This window comes from Marmota flaviventris, chromosome 13 (genome assembly GCF_047511675.1).
Source record: "Marmota flaviventris isolate mMarFla1 chromosome 13, mMarFla1.hap1, whole genome shotgun sequence".
In the NCBI taxonomy this organism is placed as follows: domain Eukaryota; kingdom Metazoa; phylum Chordata; class Mammalia; order Rodentia; family Sciuridae; genus Marmota; species Marmota flaviventris.
In genome coordinates this window covers 96,895,439-96,912,041 of record NC_092510.1, presented here as the reverse complement: position 1 = coordinate 96,912,041, position 16,603 = coordinate 96,895,439, and the positions used below count along the sequence as shown (strand labels likewise).

Here is a 16,603-nt window from a genome sequence, read left to right as displayed (position 1 = left end):
TTCTGGAGAAGGTGACAGATGCTTGATGCCACACACCTGCACCTGAGCCCCCTGCCACCTGGTCCCACACTCTGCCACTGCCTCTGGAGAGATGCCCTCTTCTCTGCTGGTGGGAGAGCAGGCCTATGCAGCCTTCTCTGTCCCCAGAGAGCTCAGACTGCCCCGGGCACCAGGCAGGGCGCAGGCTCCTTAGGACTCTCCGTTTTCTGGGGAGGGCTTTGCCGTGGGGCAAGTCTGAAGACTCAGGAACGTGCCAGGGGCGGTGCCCTCACGGTGCCTTTTGATAACCATCATCAGTGCTGTTCTGGGCCAGCGCTGCTCTAGGTGAGGGGACGAGCAGTGAGTCACACCAGTGCCCTCCACAGGGACAGCCCCAGCCAGGGCCTTTCTAGAGCACTGTGCGCTGGAAGACAGATTCTGCCTCACAGGGAGGAAGCTGAAGCCGCGAGACAGGGATCCCCTGCGCTCAGGGCCTGGAGGCTGCAGCCCCTCGGGAGCGGCTCCACACGGGCCTCTCCCCACACACTTGGGCCTCATGTCCCGGGCAGGCCTTCCTGGGCCTTGCCAAGCTGTCCCTGGCCCTCCCTGGCTGAGGGCGTACCTCCGTCCTACACCTGTGGCCCCGAGTGCTCCGCTGGGTGGTGCTGCCCCCTCCCTGGGGAGGCCCCAGGGCTGCGAGAACAGAAGCACCAGGCCACAGCATATGGCTGGCACCGCACGCTGCTGGGCCACCTGTCACACATGCACACGGTGTGGGCGGTGGTGGTGAGGCCTCACGGGGAGCAGGCAGCGTCTGATTGGCACAAACACGCCACCTGGGCTTTTGCTGGGCTCTGGAAGGAGACGGTCTCACTCTTCCTGATCTGCACAGGCGCGGCCCAGAATGGAGCTCGGTGCGGTCACAGTGACTCGACAAAAACTGGGTCTTTTTCAGTCCCAGCTGGTGGGCCTGGCTTCTGTCCTCACTGCCCGGGTGCCCAAAGGGTCTGCAGGAGATAGCCACTATAGGCTCCGCCACCCCGACAGGCCTCAGAATCAAAGCCATCTGTGCAGAGGGTCTGGCCTCCTGCCCAAAGCTTATTCAGCCACCTGCCCTAGAAGTGGGGTGTCCTCTCCTGGAGGCAATCCTCATGCTGTCCCCAAAGCCTCAGCTACAGGGCTGGGGCTCGATGGCAGAGCGCTCGCCTAGCCTGCATGAGGCACTGGGTTCGGTCCTCAGCACCACATAAAAATAAATGAAATAAAGTTATGACAAGTAAAAAATATACATATGAAGATGTTACTTTAGAAAAAAGTCCTTAGCTACAAAGACACTCAGAGACCATTGTTGACAAAGACTAAAAAACTGGTTAATAGAAGCCTGATCAAATGACAGCTTGTCCCAGTGCAGCCGCGAACGGAACTCAGTGGGTCACTTGAATGACGTGAAGGCAGGCTGGGTATTTTGTTTTTTATATTTTTAGTTGTACTTGGACACGATACCTTCACTTATTTATTTCTATGTGGTGCTGGGGATCAAACCCAGGGCCTTGCCGCGGAGCCCCCGCCCCAGCCCCAGCTGGTCATTTTGAGAAGGGGTCTCTACACAGCCCAGACTGGTCAGCTCCTAGGTTCAAGCGAGCCTCTCATCTCAGCCTCCCAAGGAGCTGGGACTCAGGTACACGCAGCCCCAACGTGGGCCCCTAGAAATGTGCGTCAGGAGCTGGAGTCCACATCCAGGCACCAGAAGGGCTGCTCCTCTGTCCTTCCCGCCTTTCCTTCTACGGGGCCCCATTACCCGAGCAATGAGAGTGTTTTAGAGACGCAGCTCGAGTGTGGGGGAGGACAGCCATGGTGGGGGAGGACACCGTGTGTGGGAGGACACCGTGTGTAGGAGGACAGCCATGGGTGGGGGAGGACACCGTGGGTGGGGGAGGACACCGTGGGTGGGAGAGGACACTGTGTGTGGGAGGACAGCCATGGGTGGGAGAGGACACCTGCTGGACGGAGGCCAAGCACATACCAGGATCTCGCGGAGCTCCTCCTCCCGTTGCTTCTTCTCTTTGAGCAGCTGCTGCAGCAGGGAGCTGAGTGCCCGGCGCTGCCCCGAGACCACTTCCTGCAACATAAGTCGGCCCCTGAGCTGCCGCGAGCGAGCGCCCAGCGCCAGGGCCGGGTGCGCTGCACTGCTGTCACTCGTTCTCAGCTCAGTTTGAGGCTCTGCCCAATGCCTCTCGGCGAGTTGGGGACACAGCCAAGAGGCCCCTCTGCCCTGCATCCCACTCCCCTTCCTCCCAAGCCCCCGTCTCCCTTCCTGAGCTTAAGCCAGGCATGGGACCCCAGTGACTGATGGCGATGAGTGGGAAGAAACATCCAACAAAAAATGATGGGCCACCGGCCTCGCTGACCACAGAGCACGGGCAGAAGCAGGGCGGGGAGGGCGGGCGGGGAGCGCCACGTGAGGAGGAAGGCTGCCACATGGAGGCACATGCAAACCGGAGCCCGTATCGTGTCCCTGCCACTCATCCTCTTACCTCTGGGAGCCCCAGGGGAGCCCTGGCAGTGGGGGCCCCTCCAGCAAGGACAAGGGCACCACCAAGCGTAGTGGTGACGGTTTCTGAGTAACCCCAGCCCCTCATCTCTTAAGCTCACAAAGGGCCTTCTCTGCCTCACCTTCTCTGATGGCCAGTGACATAGACTGGCCCTGAGTGATTGCTTCCACCTTGGGGTGGGTAGAAAGGGAGGCCCAGGGTGGGCAGTGATGTGCCCAAGGTCACGCCGTACCTCTGGACAGGGCTGAGGGCAGGACTCCAGGCCCCAGCATCCTCACTGTATTGAGAAGCTCACACGACAACTGGAGCCCCTCCACTGAGTATGACGGGGACAATGACAGACGCAGGCTCTGTCTGGGAGCCCGGCATGGGCACATATCCTCACAGGCCACCCCTCCAGCCCCTTAGTGAGCACCTGGGGAGTCTGGGGTCCAGAGAGGGGAAAGGAAAGCCCTCCTCTCCACATGCCAAGCCACATGGCAGGTCCCAGCTGTCCAGTCCAGACTGCTGTCCGCCACCCCCTGCTGCCCTCTCGCCTCTGTGACAGGACACCTAGGTTGGCACACACAGATGCTGCCTACAGACAATGGCACAGAAATAGCTGGTCATCTTCTCCAGACATCCTTGGGACACCAAAAACTCCCTTCTGCAGAGGCCCAGGGAGTGGGACCAGTGGCCCAGAAGCATGGCTTAAGGAGACAGAACTCAGCAGCCACCCTCTCCCAGTAAAGGAAACGCAGAGCGGCGGTGATGAAGCCCTCCTTCCTCTGACCCTCCTGCCTAGCACCAGCCCCACTGGCCTGGCTCGAGCACCAGCCCCACTGGCTGGGGCTTGGGCTTGGTCCCACTCCCCTGTGCTGATGAGCAGTGGCCACGGGCCGGCCGGGAGGGAGCACTGGGAGCCTGGCTGGCTGGGCTGGGGAGGGAGGGTGGCAGGCAGGGAGCCCTACGTACCTGCAGTGCCTCTGTGTCCAGGGATTTCCTCTTTAACTCCAGCTGTGTCAGCTGCAATAACTCAGTTTCTATTAACCTAATCTAGACAGAAGACGAGACAGGGGGTTTTATTTGCGTTAACCGTGGTTCTATTTTGCGTTGCCAACCTCTGATGGCCAGATGGGGCCTCAGAAACCCTTCTAGGGGAGGCTGGGGGCTCTGGAAGAGGGGGACCTGAGGGCCTTGGAATCTCACCAACAGCACGGAGGGCAAACAGGATCCGCTTGCCACAGCTCTGCTGCCTTGTTACATGGACATGCTGTCTGAGTCCAAGAGTCCAGCACAAGGCCTGTTGCAGAGCCGGCTGACACCCAGTAAAGAAGTGTGGGATAAAGAAGGGCTTACTTCAGAGCCAGGGAGAGTAGGAACAGATACACAGTCCCCTGAGCAGACTTTCTTGCTTCCTCCCCATGGCAGAGGGCCTCAGAAGGGAAGGAAGAACTAACGGTGGCGGCTGACCATGGAGCATCCACTGAGTGCAAGCCTGCCGTGCTTTATCTGCACCATTCATTTTCTTTTTTCTTTTTGCAGAGCTGGGGATAGAACCCAGGGCCCAATACCAGTGAGGCAAGCCCTCTTCCACTGAGCCACATCCCTGTCCCTCTCTGCATCATTTAATTAGTTGTTCTCTGCTTGTTCGGATATATTATGTCTCCATTTTACAGACAAGAAAAAATTGAGGCTCAAAAGGTTACATAACTTGCCCAAGGAACAAAGCAGGTAAGTGAGAGCACTTTCCCTGGGATGCCTGCTCCAAGCTGAAGAGCTGGCCTGGGGGATCACAACCACCCACCTACACTGAGCATGTCTGGGGTCAGGTCCCACAGTAGTGGCTTTACCCTGTGCCTATGACCCTCTGACCCCACTAACCCCTGGTCAGAGGAATGAGCTTCATTTCCGGCAATGTGGGGTTGAAATTAAATAGGGAAATTAAAAAGGTTAGGTTGGTTTTGGCCAAAGAGGAAAGAAATAGAAAGGAAAATAAACCATGCAGAAAGGTGAGGTTCGAGTGTGCTGAACAGGATGTGATGAGCGTCCCATGGCCTGCAAGCTCCTCCTCCAGCCCAGCCCCATTCCAGAGCGTGCCACAGAGCCACAGCCCTGGGTGGGAGCACAGTCCCCTCCTGCCAGGCCCAGGCCTCTCCCCAGCAGATGATAGGACGCTCGAGGCTCCTAGTGACCCACCGAATCCCCCGGCTGGGAAATCCAGTCTTCCTAGGGGAGCCCAGAGCTGCTGTCAGTCTGCCTGCGTTGGCGGGTCTGCGAGGAAGAGGAGGGCCCCAGGCACAGGCCTCTTGTGAGCCCGCAAGTGGGGGCCTCACACCTTGTCCTGTGACCTGCAGCCCTGCTCAGCAGCCTCCAGGTGGCTCTGAAAGCTGAGGGCAGGTCTAGGATGGAGCGCCCCCCAGCACCCACCTGGTTCCTGATCTGCCGGTGCATCAGGTCCTTCTTCACCTGGAGGGCCTCAAAAGCAGCCTTCTGCATGGCGCTCTGCAAAACAGATGGCGCTCGGCCGCTCAGCACAGCGGTGGCGCTGCTCTCCCTGGGCCATCCGGGGAGTAAATCTGCATACAGTTCCTGGGCACATGATTTCTACGTTTCTCAGGGAGAGACTGAAATACACATTCACTTTTTCATCCAAGTTTTTAAAATCCTAACGTTAAGGGCTTCCCATGGGCTGGTACCCTGCTCCGCGCTCTTCCTGCGCCTTGCACCGATTTCTACAGCAGTGGCTGGCCTGCGAGCCTCTGCGGCCGTGGGGATGAGCCAAGTCTACTTAGCTCCTGAGCCCCTCCTTAACCAGAGGCAGATGTCTGCCCTGGGAACAAGACCCTCCTCAGCCCTGTCTCACAAACATCAGGTCACGCTACTAGGAAAAGAGACTGGGTTAGAGAGAAAGGGGGAAGGGAAGGTGGCCTGGCCAGGCTGGGCGGGGAGAGCGCGGGCTACAGGGAAATGCTGCAGACCGCGGGGCCCACAGTGGTGTTCCATCTGCTCTGGGCTCCACCTGCGAGGCCCAGCTAAGGAGGGGGACGCAGTAGCTGGGAGTGTGAAGGGGGCGGGTCTCACCGCACTGTCCTGAGGGCTCCATGGACACCATTACCTCTCACCCTGTGAGGCCTTAGGATGAGCCCCGTATAAAGGATGGGGGAGGACCGGGGAGGTGCCCCAGGGAGGGGGTGCTTCTTTAGATTCGGTGACCAGAAGACCATGCTCCAGAGGCCTCTCCCTGCCCCTCTGGACATCTCCAAGGTCACAGAGTCTCCTGTCTTACACACTGTCTGGCTTAGGGGCCCTGGGCACCCCCGTCACCTCTGCCCTCATGCCCCAAGCCAGGGCTCACCTCCTGCAGGATCTGGCTGATGGCTTTGTTCTGATCCATCTGCTGCCATGACAGGATCTGCTGGAACCGCTCATCCATTTCGGCCATGCTGCCAGAAAGACAGCACATTCGTTAACTCTGAACAATTCCTGAGTACCTATTATGTGCACACACCTTGGAGGAGATGAGATACCATTCATTCACTGACCAGTACCCATGGAGTCCCTGCTGGGGCCATGACCCTGGCTGGGCACACACAGTTTGTCCAAACTGCATGGTCCCAGAAGGGAGGTGCTGGAGCCAGCAGCTGGCAGAGAATCTCCCAGGTCCTCTCACCCCTCCAGTCATGCAGTCCCCTCCATGATGCCCCTGCAATGGACACCTGGGCTCTGCCCAACCACTCCTACAGGTAGAGAGCTTCCAACATCCCAGCAGGCCACTCCACAGGGAAAGCATCCTTCCTGGACACTGTTGCCCTGGCCATTTGCTCTCAGCTCCCCGGAACATGGCTGGTGATTCTGGCACAAAACCTGCAACCTCACATATGCCCTGGCCTCCATGCAGTCTTGGTTTTGAGTTATTGATTAGACCCTGAAGTGGGGGACTGTATGCTCATCAAATCCTCTAACCAATCTGCGAGTAGCTACTAGGAATTTCTGATGAGAAATTTTTAGGAAGGGACCAAGACTCCTCAAGTAGGAATCTTGTACTCCCGAACCATGTCACACATCCAGAAGGGAGGGAGGTTCCTGCATCTGCGGGGACACAGGGATGGTTGGCATAGGCAAGGCCGGGGAGGGTGGTGAGTGAGTCAGGGCAGCAGGGGCTGTGAGCACCCACTGAGCTCTTCTCACCCGGGCACCTTTGGAACCTTTGACAAGCCCACAGGGCTATGGTGAGCTTGGTGACCCAGACCCAGAGGGACCAGCAACACCGACAGCCCCATCACTCTCCCCCTCCAGCACGTCCCACACCCGGCTTCATGAGCCCTAGGAGCTGGACAAGGCCAGCCCAGTCCAGAGCGCGTGCTGCCTGCTGCCAGCCTCCAGTCCTGGCCTGCCACCTGCTGGCTTGTTCCCTGCATTAGTCTCTTGGAACCTGAGCTTTGACTGTAAAATGGGACTAATAAAAATATAGTCCCTCACAGATAAGCTAATGCCATCAGTCATCGAGCCTCTGGCTTGGCACAGGGACAGTGCCTAAGAAATGGGTGTGACTGTTATTACTGCATCTCCGCCCAACCCTGAATCATGGGGTCCAGCTATAAAAGTCAGGAAGGCCAGTCACCACTTGTGCTGGACAGCATGGCTAAGGCTGGGGCAGCCCAGGGCAGGGGATCCAGTGCCCAGCTCTCTGCTGAGTCCTAGGCCCTGCGCCAGCTCCCCCGAGGCCCTGGCCTGGGAATGCTCTTCCTCCCCTTACCTGGAACAGGCCTGCTGGACCAGGCTCTGCCTCTGAGACTCGTAGGCCATCTGGATGAGCCGGTTCTTACAGCTCTCAGTCAGCATCTGCTGCATGGCGGCTGCGGACAGAGGGGTAAGGGGTGTGCTGAGGGAAGGTAGCTACCCTTGGGGACCCCAGTAGGAATGAAGCTGCATGAGGACAGGACTCAAGGCACCACCTACTTATGTGCCTGATAGTCACTATAAAAATTGTTTCTCTCAGGGCTGGGGGTGTAGCTCTGTGGTAGAGCATTTGCCTAGCATGCTTGAGACCCTGGTCCATCTCCAGTACCCTCAAAAAAAGAAGTTTCTTTCTATTTATTTATTAGTTTTTGGCTGGGAATGGAACCCAGGACTGCTTAAACATTGAGTCCATCCTAGCCCTTTTATATTGTTACTTAGAGACAGGGTTTCAGTAAGTTGCTTAGGGCCTCACTAAGTTGCTGAGGCTGGCTTTGAACTTGTGATCCTTCTGCCTCAGCCTCCCAAGGCAGAATTACAGGTATAATGCCCAACTTCTCTTTTTAACTATAAAACTAATACAAACCAGATATATGATGGTGTAGACTGGGAAAGGTGATAGGAGGATCATAAGTTAGAGAAAAGCCTCAGCAATTTAGTGAGACCCTGTCTCAAAATAAAATGAAATTAAAAGGGCTGTTTGAAAAAAAAAAAAAAGAGTAACCTGAGCTTGGAAGACGGACCAACCATAAAACACCAACACACACACACAAACCTTCTATAACCTTGTCACCAAGAAACACTACATTTTGATATGCATTCTTCCAGTAGATTTATTTGGAGGGGTACTGGGGTTAGAACTTAGGAGCACTTTACCACTGAGCTATACACCCAGCCCTTTTTATATTTTTCTTGAGACAGGGCTTTGCTAAGTTACAGAGCCTGGTCTTGAACTTGTGATCCTCCTGCCTCAGCCTCCAGAGTTGCTGAGATGTCAGGTGTATGCTATCGTGGCTGGTGCCAACAGATTTTTAATGCATATTTTTGTATTTAAAAAAATTAAAATAGGAGGTTGAAACAGGAGAATTGCAAGTTCAAAGCCAGCCTCAGCAACTTAGCAGGCCCTAAGCAACTTAGTGAGACCCTATCTCTAAATAGAACATAAAAAAGGCTGGGGATGTGGCTCAGTGGTTTGCCCTTAGGTTTAATCCCTGGTACCAGAATAATACAATAAAATAGCCCTCTCCCTCTCTTTCTCCTCCCCCGGCCAACTCCCTTTCTCTCTGTGGGTGGAGGGGGAGAAATATAATAATTAAAAGCTGGGGAGCTGGGGCTGGGGCTCAGCAATAGCACACTTGCCTGGCATGTGAGGCACTGGGTCCGATTCTCAGCACCACATATAAATAAATAAAGAAAGGTCTATAACCAAGTTAAAAAAACATTAAAAAAAAAAAAAAAGCTGGGACTCAAGTGAAGAGGTGTCTGTACAGTGGCCAACCCAGATGCTCACTGAGGGACAAATGCACCAACAGTGTGGCCCGTGCATGCTGTGGGGTGTCATCCACCCTTAAAACAAAGACGACTCTGACAGCTGCTGCTGCGTGATGCGCCTCGAGGACCTCATGGTTAGTGCAAAGACACAGGAGGACAATACCGAAGGGTTGCACTGCACCAGTCCCCAGAGGAGGCAAACGCACGCCAGGAAACAGGGTGGGCATTTATGGGGGGCTGGAGGAGCGGGATGGGGAGTGAGTGCGAAATGGGACAGATTTTTATTTGGGGAAGATGGAATCGTACTGGAGAGGCGCGGAGGAGAGGATGGGAACATCAATGCCACCGAACTGCGCATTTCAGTAGTTAAAATGGCGAAGTTATGTGAAGAGCGTTTTACCATAATAGAAAGAATCGAAAGAGAATCACATTAACACAGCACTTCTCATTTTTTTAGTGAATATCTGCCTGTGTCAATTAGATGTGATACTTATGACTGCAGAGGACTCCCGTACGTGGGTCACCAAAGTTTATTTAGGTAATTCTCTATTTGGATGCATTTGTGCTTTTTTTAAAAAAAATATTAAATGATCCTTCAGTAAATATTCTTGCTCAAACATCTTTGTGAACATCTGATTATTTAATTATCCTCTAAGTAATCTTAGAAGTACAATCTTAAGGCATGAACAATATATTTGGGACTCCTGAAACCATGTGCCCTTGACTCAAGTGCTACCTTTCCAGAACTTTTTGCTATTTTTCTGCTGCTTCACCACTGAGCCACATCCCTAGACCTTCTGATTTTTTAAAAAATTTTTTTAGTTGTAGATGGACACGATACCTTTATTAAATTTATTTTTATGTGGTGCTGGGGATCGAACCCAGGGCTTCACACATGCAAGGTGAGTGCTCTACCACTGAGCCATAATCCCAGCCCCAACCTTCTGATTTTTTGAGACGGGGTCTCCCTTTTGTTGCTGAGGGTGGCCAAATTGCCCAGGCTGGCCTCCAACTTGTAGCCCTCCTACTGTAGCCTCCAGAGTTGCTAGGATGACAGGTGAGTATCACTCTGCTGGGCCTTTTTGCTGTTTTTACTGAGTTTTTTTAGTTATAAAAATAATAAGGGGTTGGGGCCTAACAGCATATGCAAGGCCCAGTATGGCATAAAACAAAACCAAAAATAAAACATGCTCATTTTTTAAAAAAGTTAAGTAATAGGGAAGCTTGAATAGGGGAAAACAAAAGTCTCTAGACATGTTCCCATCCCGTGCAGTTAATTAGATGAAGATCTTTCTGGAAATTTCCCCACATTTTTGTTTTTACAAATGGTGGATACGAGTGACCTTTAACACCAAGATGCTAATGACCTGACAGGTGGTGGGGGGAGGACAGGCATGCCACGGGCTTGCCTCAGAGCCCAGCCCACAGACAGCCTTGACCAAGTGTGCGCGGGAAGCCTGCTTCCTGACAAAGGCTGCAGAGGCGGGGACACCCAATAGAATCAGTTCTTACTTTAACAAAGGACAGGCAACACCTCCTTGGCTGTCCTTAGCCCACATCTACAAGTCCTCAGGGCCATGGTGGGGTCCCTTCATTAGCGTGTACCGCGTGGAGCCCAGGACCATTCCTGAGGAATGATGGGAAGGGGCACAGCACCCAGGAACCCCAGAGGGGCCAGCCCAGTTCCCTGGTTCTCAAAAACAGAGAAGCCAGCCCTGTGAAAGGCTCATTTGGTCCAGGTGTGATCCCATCTGGCTCTCCTAATGACCCTATGAGATGGCCAGGTCATCAGCATTTTCCCATATTATAGATAAGAAAATTGAGGCTTAGAAAAGTTAGGGACCAGTAATGCCCCCAAGGTCACAGCGGGTATCCAAGCTGAGACTCTGAATCCAAGCCTAGCCTGGCCCCATAGCCCCATCTCCATGAGCTGGACTTGCCTGCCTTTCTTGAGGGCTGACACTCAGTGCTCTCCACACATGACTAACAGACAGGGCTGCCCATCCACTGGCCTAGGCGGCCAAATGTTCTTCTCTAGGGCCCTCACCTTCCCTATCTCAGAACTCACCGGCGATCTCACGTTGTCGCAGGTTCTCTGTCTCCTCCTGAGTTATGGACATCAACTGTTCCATTCTTATTCTAGGGAGAAAAAAAGCCATCCATTCACTTGGCAAACAACTTTTCCAACAGGGAACCCCACCAGAAGAACACCACCTCCTCCAGGAAGCCTGCCCTGAAGAGCCAACCCAGATGAGCTCCCTGAATGCCCACATCACCACCTCCTCCTGTGGGGCCTGTTAATTCCAGCCCTGTAGCTAGAGCACCTGTGTAAAAGGGTGAACATCCCCTTAGAAAAATGGGCCAGTTCTTTACTACAAGTAACCAGCAAACATGGGAAGACGCTTAACATCACTGGCAAAGAAGGCCAGACCTATTCACCTGTCAGGTTGGTTGAGATTAAGAAAACCAGTAGCTGCTGCTGCGGGCAACGATGGTGGAGAAATGGGCATGTCTGTGCACTGCTCAGAGCACAAACCGGCAACATGTTTTGGAAGGTGTGCTGGCACCCATCTAAATGTCATTTGCATATTTCACTAAAAAGATGATCATATAAAGCTTGGTGTCATGGTGCCTGTCTATAATCCCAACTACTTGGAAGCCTGAGTAGGATGATCACAAGTTCAAGGTCAGCCTGGGTGATTTAGTGAGATCCTGTCTCAAAATAAAATAAAAGTTCTGGGGCACTAGCTCAGTGATAGAGTGATTGCCTAGATCATGCAAAGCTCTGGGTTCAATCTTTAGAACAAAAGAAAAAAAAAGTCACATAAATACCTAAGGGTACACTGAGAGTCTGTTCACCATCACAATTTTTGAAATTATAAAAAAATGGAAGCAACTTAAAGGTTTGTGGGCAGAGGGCTAATTAAATAAATTATGATTTAATCACACAATGGAACATTCTTCAGCAATTACAAATTACCAGATTTGACATGGAAATTCATCCATGATATAGCAAGTGAAAATGAACAAGGTGACATGCATGCACACATGCCTGCTGTGCTTTTTCATATGCCCAACTAGCAGGAGTGGCTTGGAAAAATCAATATCCTTTCCTGTTCCCTGCCGCTGGGACTTAGTCGCAAGGGCATGGATAGGTTGAGCAGCTCTGTCTGCTGTCCAGGGCCATAGACAGCTCAAGAGAAGGTGGCATTTGGTAGAGGGCTGTACTCTGGGCCCAGCCCCACCCAGAACCAGGGTTCTTAGTCAGTGTGGGCCAAATAGATGATGCCACTGGCCACAACACTGCTTGGCTTGGACCGGCCCAGCTCCCCAGCCCCACAGTTGAGGCTGGCAGCATGGGGGTGGCTACTGTAGCCCCAGGAAGCACCCTGCAGAAGGCCTTTCCAGGCAGTGGGGGCCTAGATGTTTGGACTGACTGGGCGAGATAGGGCTCCTCCAAGGACAGCTCAGAGTCCTCGCTGCTATTGCAGGACCCGAGAGAACCAGGAGGGATCAGAATTGACATCTCAGGGAGGGGTGGAGGGTGGAGTTGGTCCTTCCTCTCTATCATCTTTTCTAATTACAAAAGTGGTGTGCCCCAATGCAGTCGACTCAGAAAACACAGAGAAGAAAATGAAGGCCACTACATGTAAGTCCCATGACTCAAAAACATTCAGTAGTAACCCTGGGAATGGGTCCACATGCTTTCTGCACACAGGTATGTGCACAGTGTCTTTTTTTTTTGGTTCTAGGAATTGAACCAAGAGGTGCTCTACCACATCCCCAGCCCTCTTTATTTTTTATTTTGAGACAAGGTCTTGCTAAGTTGCTTAGGACCATGCTAACTTGCTGGGGTGAGCCTTGATCTTGTGATCCTCCTTTCTCAGCCTCCCAGCTCACTAGGATTATAGGCATGTACAATCACTCTTGGTCAGAGTGTCTTTTTAAAATGATAACTGGTAATATTCCTCTTTAAATACAGCCTCCCACTTTTCTACTTAGCAACATGACTATTCTCCCTAGTGAAGAACACAATTGGCCCTCCATATACATGGGTGCCACATCTGTGGATTCAATTTACTGTGGATCAACAATGTTTGAAAAAAACCTGCCTCTGTACTGAACAGGTACATATTTTTCCTTGTCATTATTTCCTAAATAATAGAGTATAAGAGCTATCTAAACAACATTGACATTGTATTAGACATTATAAGTTATCTAAATATAAAGTGTACAGGAGGAGGTGTGTAGGTTATATGCATACACTTTGCTATTTTACATAAGGGACTTTGAGCATCAGTGGGCTTTGGTATCTGCAGATGGTCCTGGAACCAATCCCCCTCAGATACAAAGGGACAAATGTATTTTATTTCTTTTTCTTTCCATAAATGTAGATTTGTTCTGTTTTTTTTTTATATTGGAAATATTCATTATGTATCCATCCTATTCATGTCTCTAAATTTTTTAAAGAACTTGAAAGTAGTGATAATTTATTTTTTGATCTAGTTATTTATTTTGACAGTACTATGGATTGAACCCAGAGCTTTGCGCATGTGAGGCAAGCACTCTACCACTGAGTCACATTTCCAGGCCTTTTTATTTTTTATTTTGAGACAGGGTCTCACTAAGTTGCCAAGGCTGGCCTTGGACTTGTGATCCTCCTGCCTCAGCCTTCCAATTGCTGGAATTGCAGGTGGGTCCTGCCACTCCTGGCATGGCAATTCTTTTTAATTTGATCCTAACAAGCTGAATCTCTTTATACCTTTAAGAAAACTTTCTGGGACAATCTCCTGGAGATTCACAAAGACATTCCCTCCCCAGAGCTGCACTCCCTGGAAGGACGCTTACCTTTCGTTTTCCAGAGACTTCAAGATCTCCGCACTTTTCTTTTGCCTGTGAAGAAAACCAGAGCGGTCCCTGCAGTCACCAGCCCATTTCCCGCAGCGCTGCCCCACCTCACTGCACGGGCCATGCTAGGGGCCTCAGTGCCTGCTTCTGAGCCCTGCCACCTGGGATCTCTGTGTCCAGGCCAGTAAAGCCACTCCAGGCCCTAGATGTCCTCACTTGTGAAAACAGGTGAAAAACTTCCTGGGCTGTTTGTAAAAAGTAAATGAGAAAATAAACATGAAGTGAGCTCCCAAAAAGCGGTCACTTTCTGGACTCAGGCGCTTGGTAACTGACAGGTGAGGGAGCACCAGGCACAGCAGGATGAGGAAGAGGAAGCCCGGAGGGACAGGAAACGAGGCGAAAGCCTGCTTCTGGACTCTTCCTGCAATCTCCCCTCTAACTAGACATTCTCAAGCTTCTTGAAATCTCTACCTGTCCCCCTTCTCCCCAGCCCCACCGAGACCTGCTCTTAGGAGCTCCTACCAAGGACAGAATTTGTTCAGCTAAATCTCACTACAGGGTGAAGCCCTCAGGCAAAAGGCTACTTGGAACTCAAAATCCTGGAGCAGGCGAGATCTCGACTACCTTGCTAGAGCCACTCATTTTACAGAGGGGAAACCCGGGGCCAGCAGGGAAACACTTGCCACGGCCATAGGTCCAGTCAGTGTAAGTCCCATGACAAGGACTCAGACCTCGACATGTTTGGGTAAGGTTCCTTTTTCTGTGTGTTGATGGGGATTGAAGCCCCTAGCAGAAGCACGTGGGTAGGAGTGAAGACCGTGGGGAGGACTGGACCTCCAATCTGGGACCTCGAAGGGCATCCTGCAGAGAAGGGCTCTGGGCCAGGACTGACCTCTGGTTCTCCTGCAGGAGTTTCTGGATGCGATTTGCGATACTCTGCTCTGTCTGCTTTAGCTGCTCCTGCAGACGCTGCCGCTCTGTGTCCAGGTAGCGCTGGCGCTCACTCAGGCCCTGCTCCAGCCGAGACTGCTCCTGTGGGGCGGGAGGCAGAGGTCCTGAGCGAAGCCCTGATGTGCCATGGAGTGGCTCTGACTGGAGCTAGGAGACTGGGTTTCCTGCCCCACCGTGCCTGTCTACTCTGTGTGAACTTGGGGGGTCCCCTCTTGCTGGACCTTAGAGTGCCCATTTGTGCCTGAGGAGGCCTGGGTGATGGGTCAGGGCCTTCTCTTTCAGGTACCGGGGCAGATGTGAGAGCTTAATCGCCCTGCCCTCCCACCTCAGGGGGGCCTTGGCCTGTGTCAGAAGGCCACTGGCTGGTGTGATGCCTGGGCTGCTCACACCTCCTTGACTGTCTGGAGGATCTCGTCCTTCTGACAGCTGCTCTGCTGAAGCAGCTGGGCATGCTCTCGCTGCCCGAGGTCCAGGCGCCGCTCGAATTCCAGCTTCTCCAGCATCTTCTGTTCCTGCAGGAGTAAAGATGCTGGTGACTGCCAGCATGGGCTCCTTGGGCACCAGGACACAGCAGCAGGGGCAGTGCTAAGTAGCATGGGCTGTAGGTCAGTGCTGAGCAACCCCAGCTGTCCACTGGGGCCTGGTGGTCTAGAACCTGTCTGGCCTCCCACTCTGAGCTTCTGTCTCATCTGTCAAGTGGATACTCTGCCATCACTGGAGGAGGCACGAGGACACAGTGAGACAATGCACGTGAGAGGAGAGCACATCTTCAGCCTTGAATCAGAGCCAGGAATAAGCTCTTTCTTCAAATATCTCAGGAGTTGAGATTTTTAGTGAACAGATCAGAGAAGAGGAAAAGAGGCATCTTCTTACCTTCCTCTTCTCATAGTCAGAGAACCTGTTCTGGGGGAGAAGAGACAGAGGTCAGGAGAAGGGCACAGCTAGGGTGTTCAACAGCACATGTACCAGAATCCCCCCGGTGGCCTGGCCTCATGCGGACCCTGGCCTACCCAACTGCTGCATCAGAATAGGTGGGGGGCTGCCCAGGAGGTGCCAAGACAGCTCTGGGCAGGCAGCGCTGAGCAGGCCTGGTGCTCCAAAAGAAGACCATGAAACAAGATACACACTTCCCGTGGCTGTGTGTGGCACCTAGAGCTCCTGTCTGGCCACCTAAGTACTTGCAAATGCAGAAGGAGCATGTACAGGTTCCTACAGGATCATTGAAGAGTGAAAACTAAACCACACCACTGTCCACCAACAGGTGACCACATCAGTGAGCCCTGGAGCATGGGATGTATATTGTAAATACTTTCTCAAAGTACCGATTAGCACAAGTTTCCTAGATGGTCATCTCTTCCCTTTCCAACTTTCATTGAACTGTCCGAAAAATATAAAATTGCAAATGCATTTACATCAGCAGCGGAAACAGGGAAGGGTGGCATCTGGCAACCAGAAATCAACCAAAGCATCATTGGAAGCTGTGAAGCCAAACTCCGGCAGCTGTGCTCCCCTTCCCTGCAATGCTGTCCTCCACCACAGCCAGCAGAGCAAACTGACTGTGAGCCCGGGCTGTGGAAGCCGACAGTGGAGACAGTTTCTGCTCGGTGCCCCCAGGCTGCAGTGCAAGTCCTTACTGAGCATCCTGCAGGGCCGCCTGTCACTGGTGCTGGCCTATGTGCCCATCAGCCTCCTTCACTACACCTAGGGCATGGTGGGGGGCATGTGGTATGTGGTCAGGAAGAATTTGTTGAAAGACAACAAGGAGCAATCCAGACATGATCCCATCCCAAGGACAGACAAGACGGTAGAAAAATTATTTACCACTTTCATTAAATTCAGCACCGTGTTAAATGCTGCCAAGGAAATGCACAGGGTGCTTTGATAACACAGAACAGGACACTGACTTGGGCTGGTGCTTCTGAGAGGACTCAATAAACTGGTGAGTGGGGAGAATTCCAGACAGAGGGAACCACTTGTTCAAGGCCCTGATGGAGGGAGGAGTGTGGTTTGTTCAGGAAACACAGAGATCCCTGAGCAGCTGATGGTTGGTAAGCCCATGGCAG

At 52.6% G+C, this 16,603-nt stretch overlaps 1 protein-coding gene across 9 annotated transcripts in view; it reads right to left on the bottom strand.

The window, feature by feature from the left end:
- The window catches only part of Lrsam1 (leucine rich repeat and sterile alpha motif containing 1), a 36,541-nt gene that overhangs the window by 5,048 nt on the left and 14,890 nt on the right, over positions 1–16,603 (bottom strand). For 7 of the 9 annotated variants that reach the window (XM_027943982.2, XM_071600984.1, XM_027943967.2 and 4 more), the window contains 10 exons: positions 15,414–15,443; positions 14,930–15,052; positions 14,482–14,621; positions 13,590–13,634; positions 10,810–10,880; positions 7,270–7,369; positions 5,869–5,956; positions 4,941–5,015; positions 3,486–3,566; positions 2,003–2,098 (listed from right to left, as the gene is read on the bottom strand). In XM_027943982.2, coding sequence (XP_027799783.2) covers positions 2,003–2,098; positions 3,486–3,566; positions 4,941–5,015; positions 5,869–5,956; positions 7,270–7,369; positions 10,810–10,880; positions 13,590–13,634; positions 14,482–14,621; positions 14,930–15,052; positions 15,414–15,443 — 849 coding nt within the window. The remainder of the gene's footprint in view (positions 1–2,002; positions 2,099–3,485; positions 3,567–4,940; positions 5,016–5,868; positions 5,957–7,269; positions 7,370–10,809; positions 10,881–13,589; positions 13,635–14,481; positions 14,622–14,929; positions 15,053–15,413; positions 15,444–16,603) is intronic. The other 2 variants (XM_071600986.1, XM_071600985.1) reach the window with 2 other exon arrangements.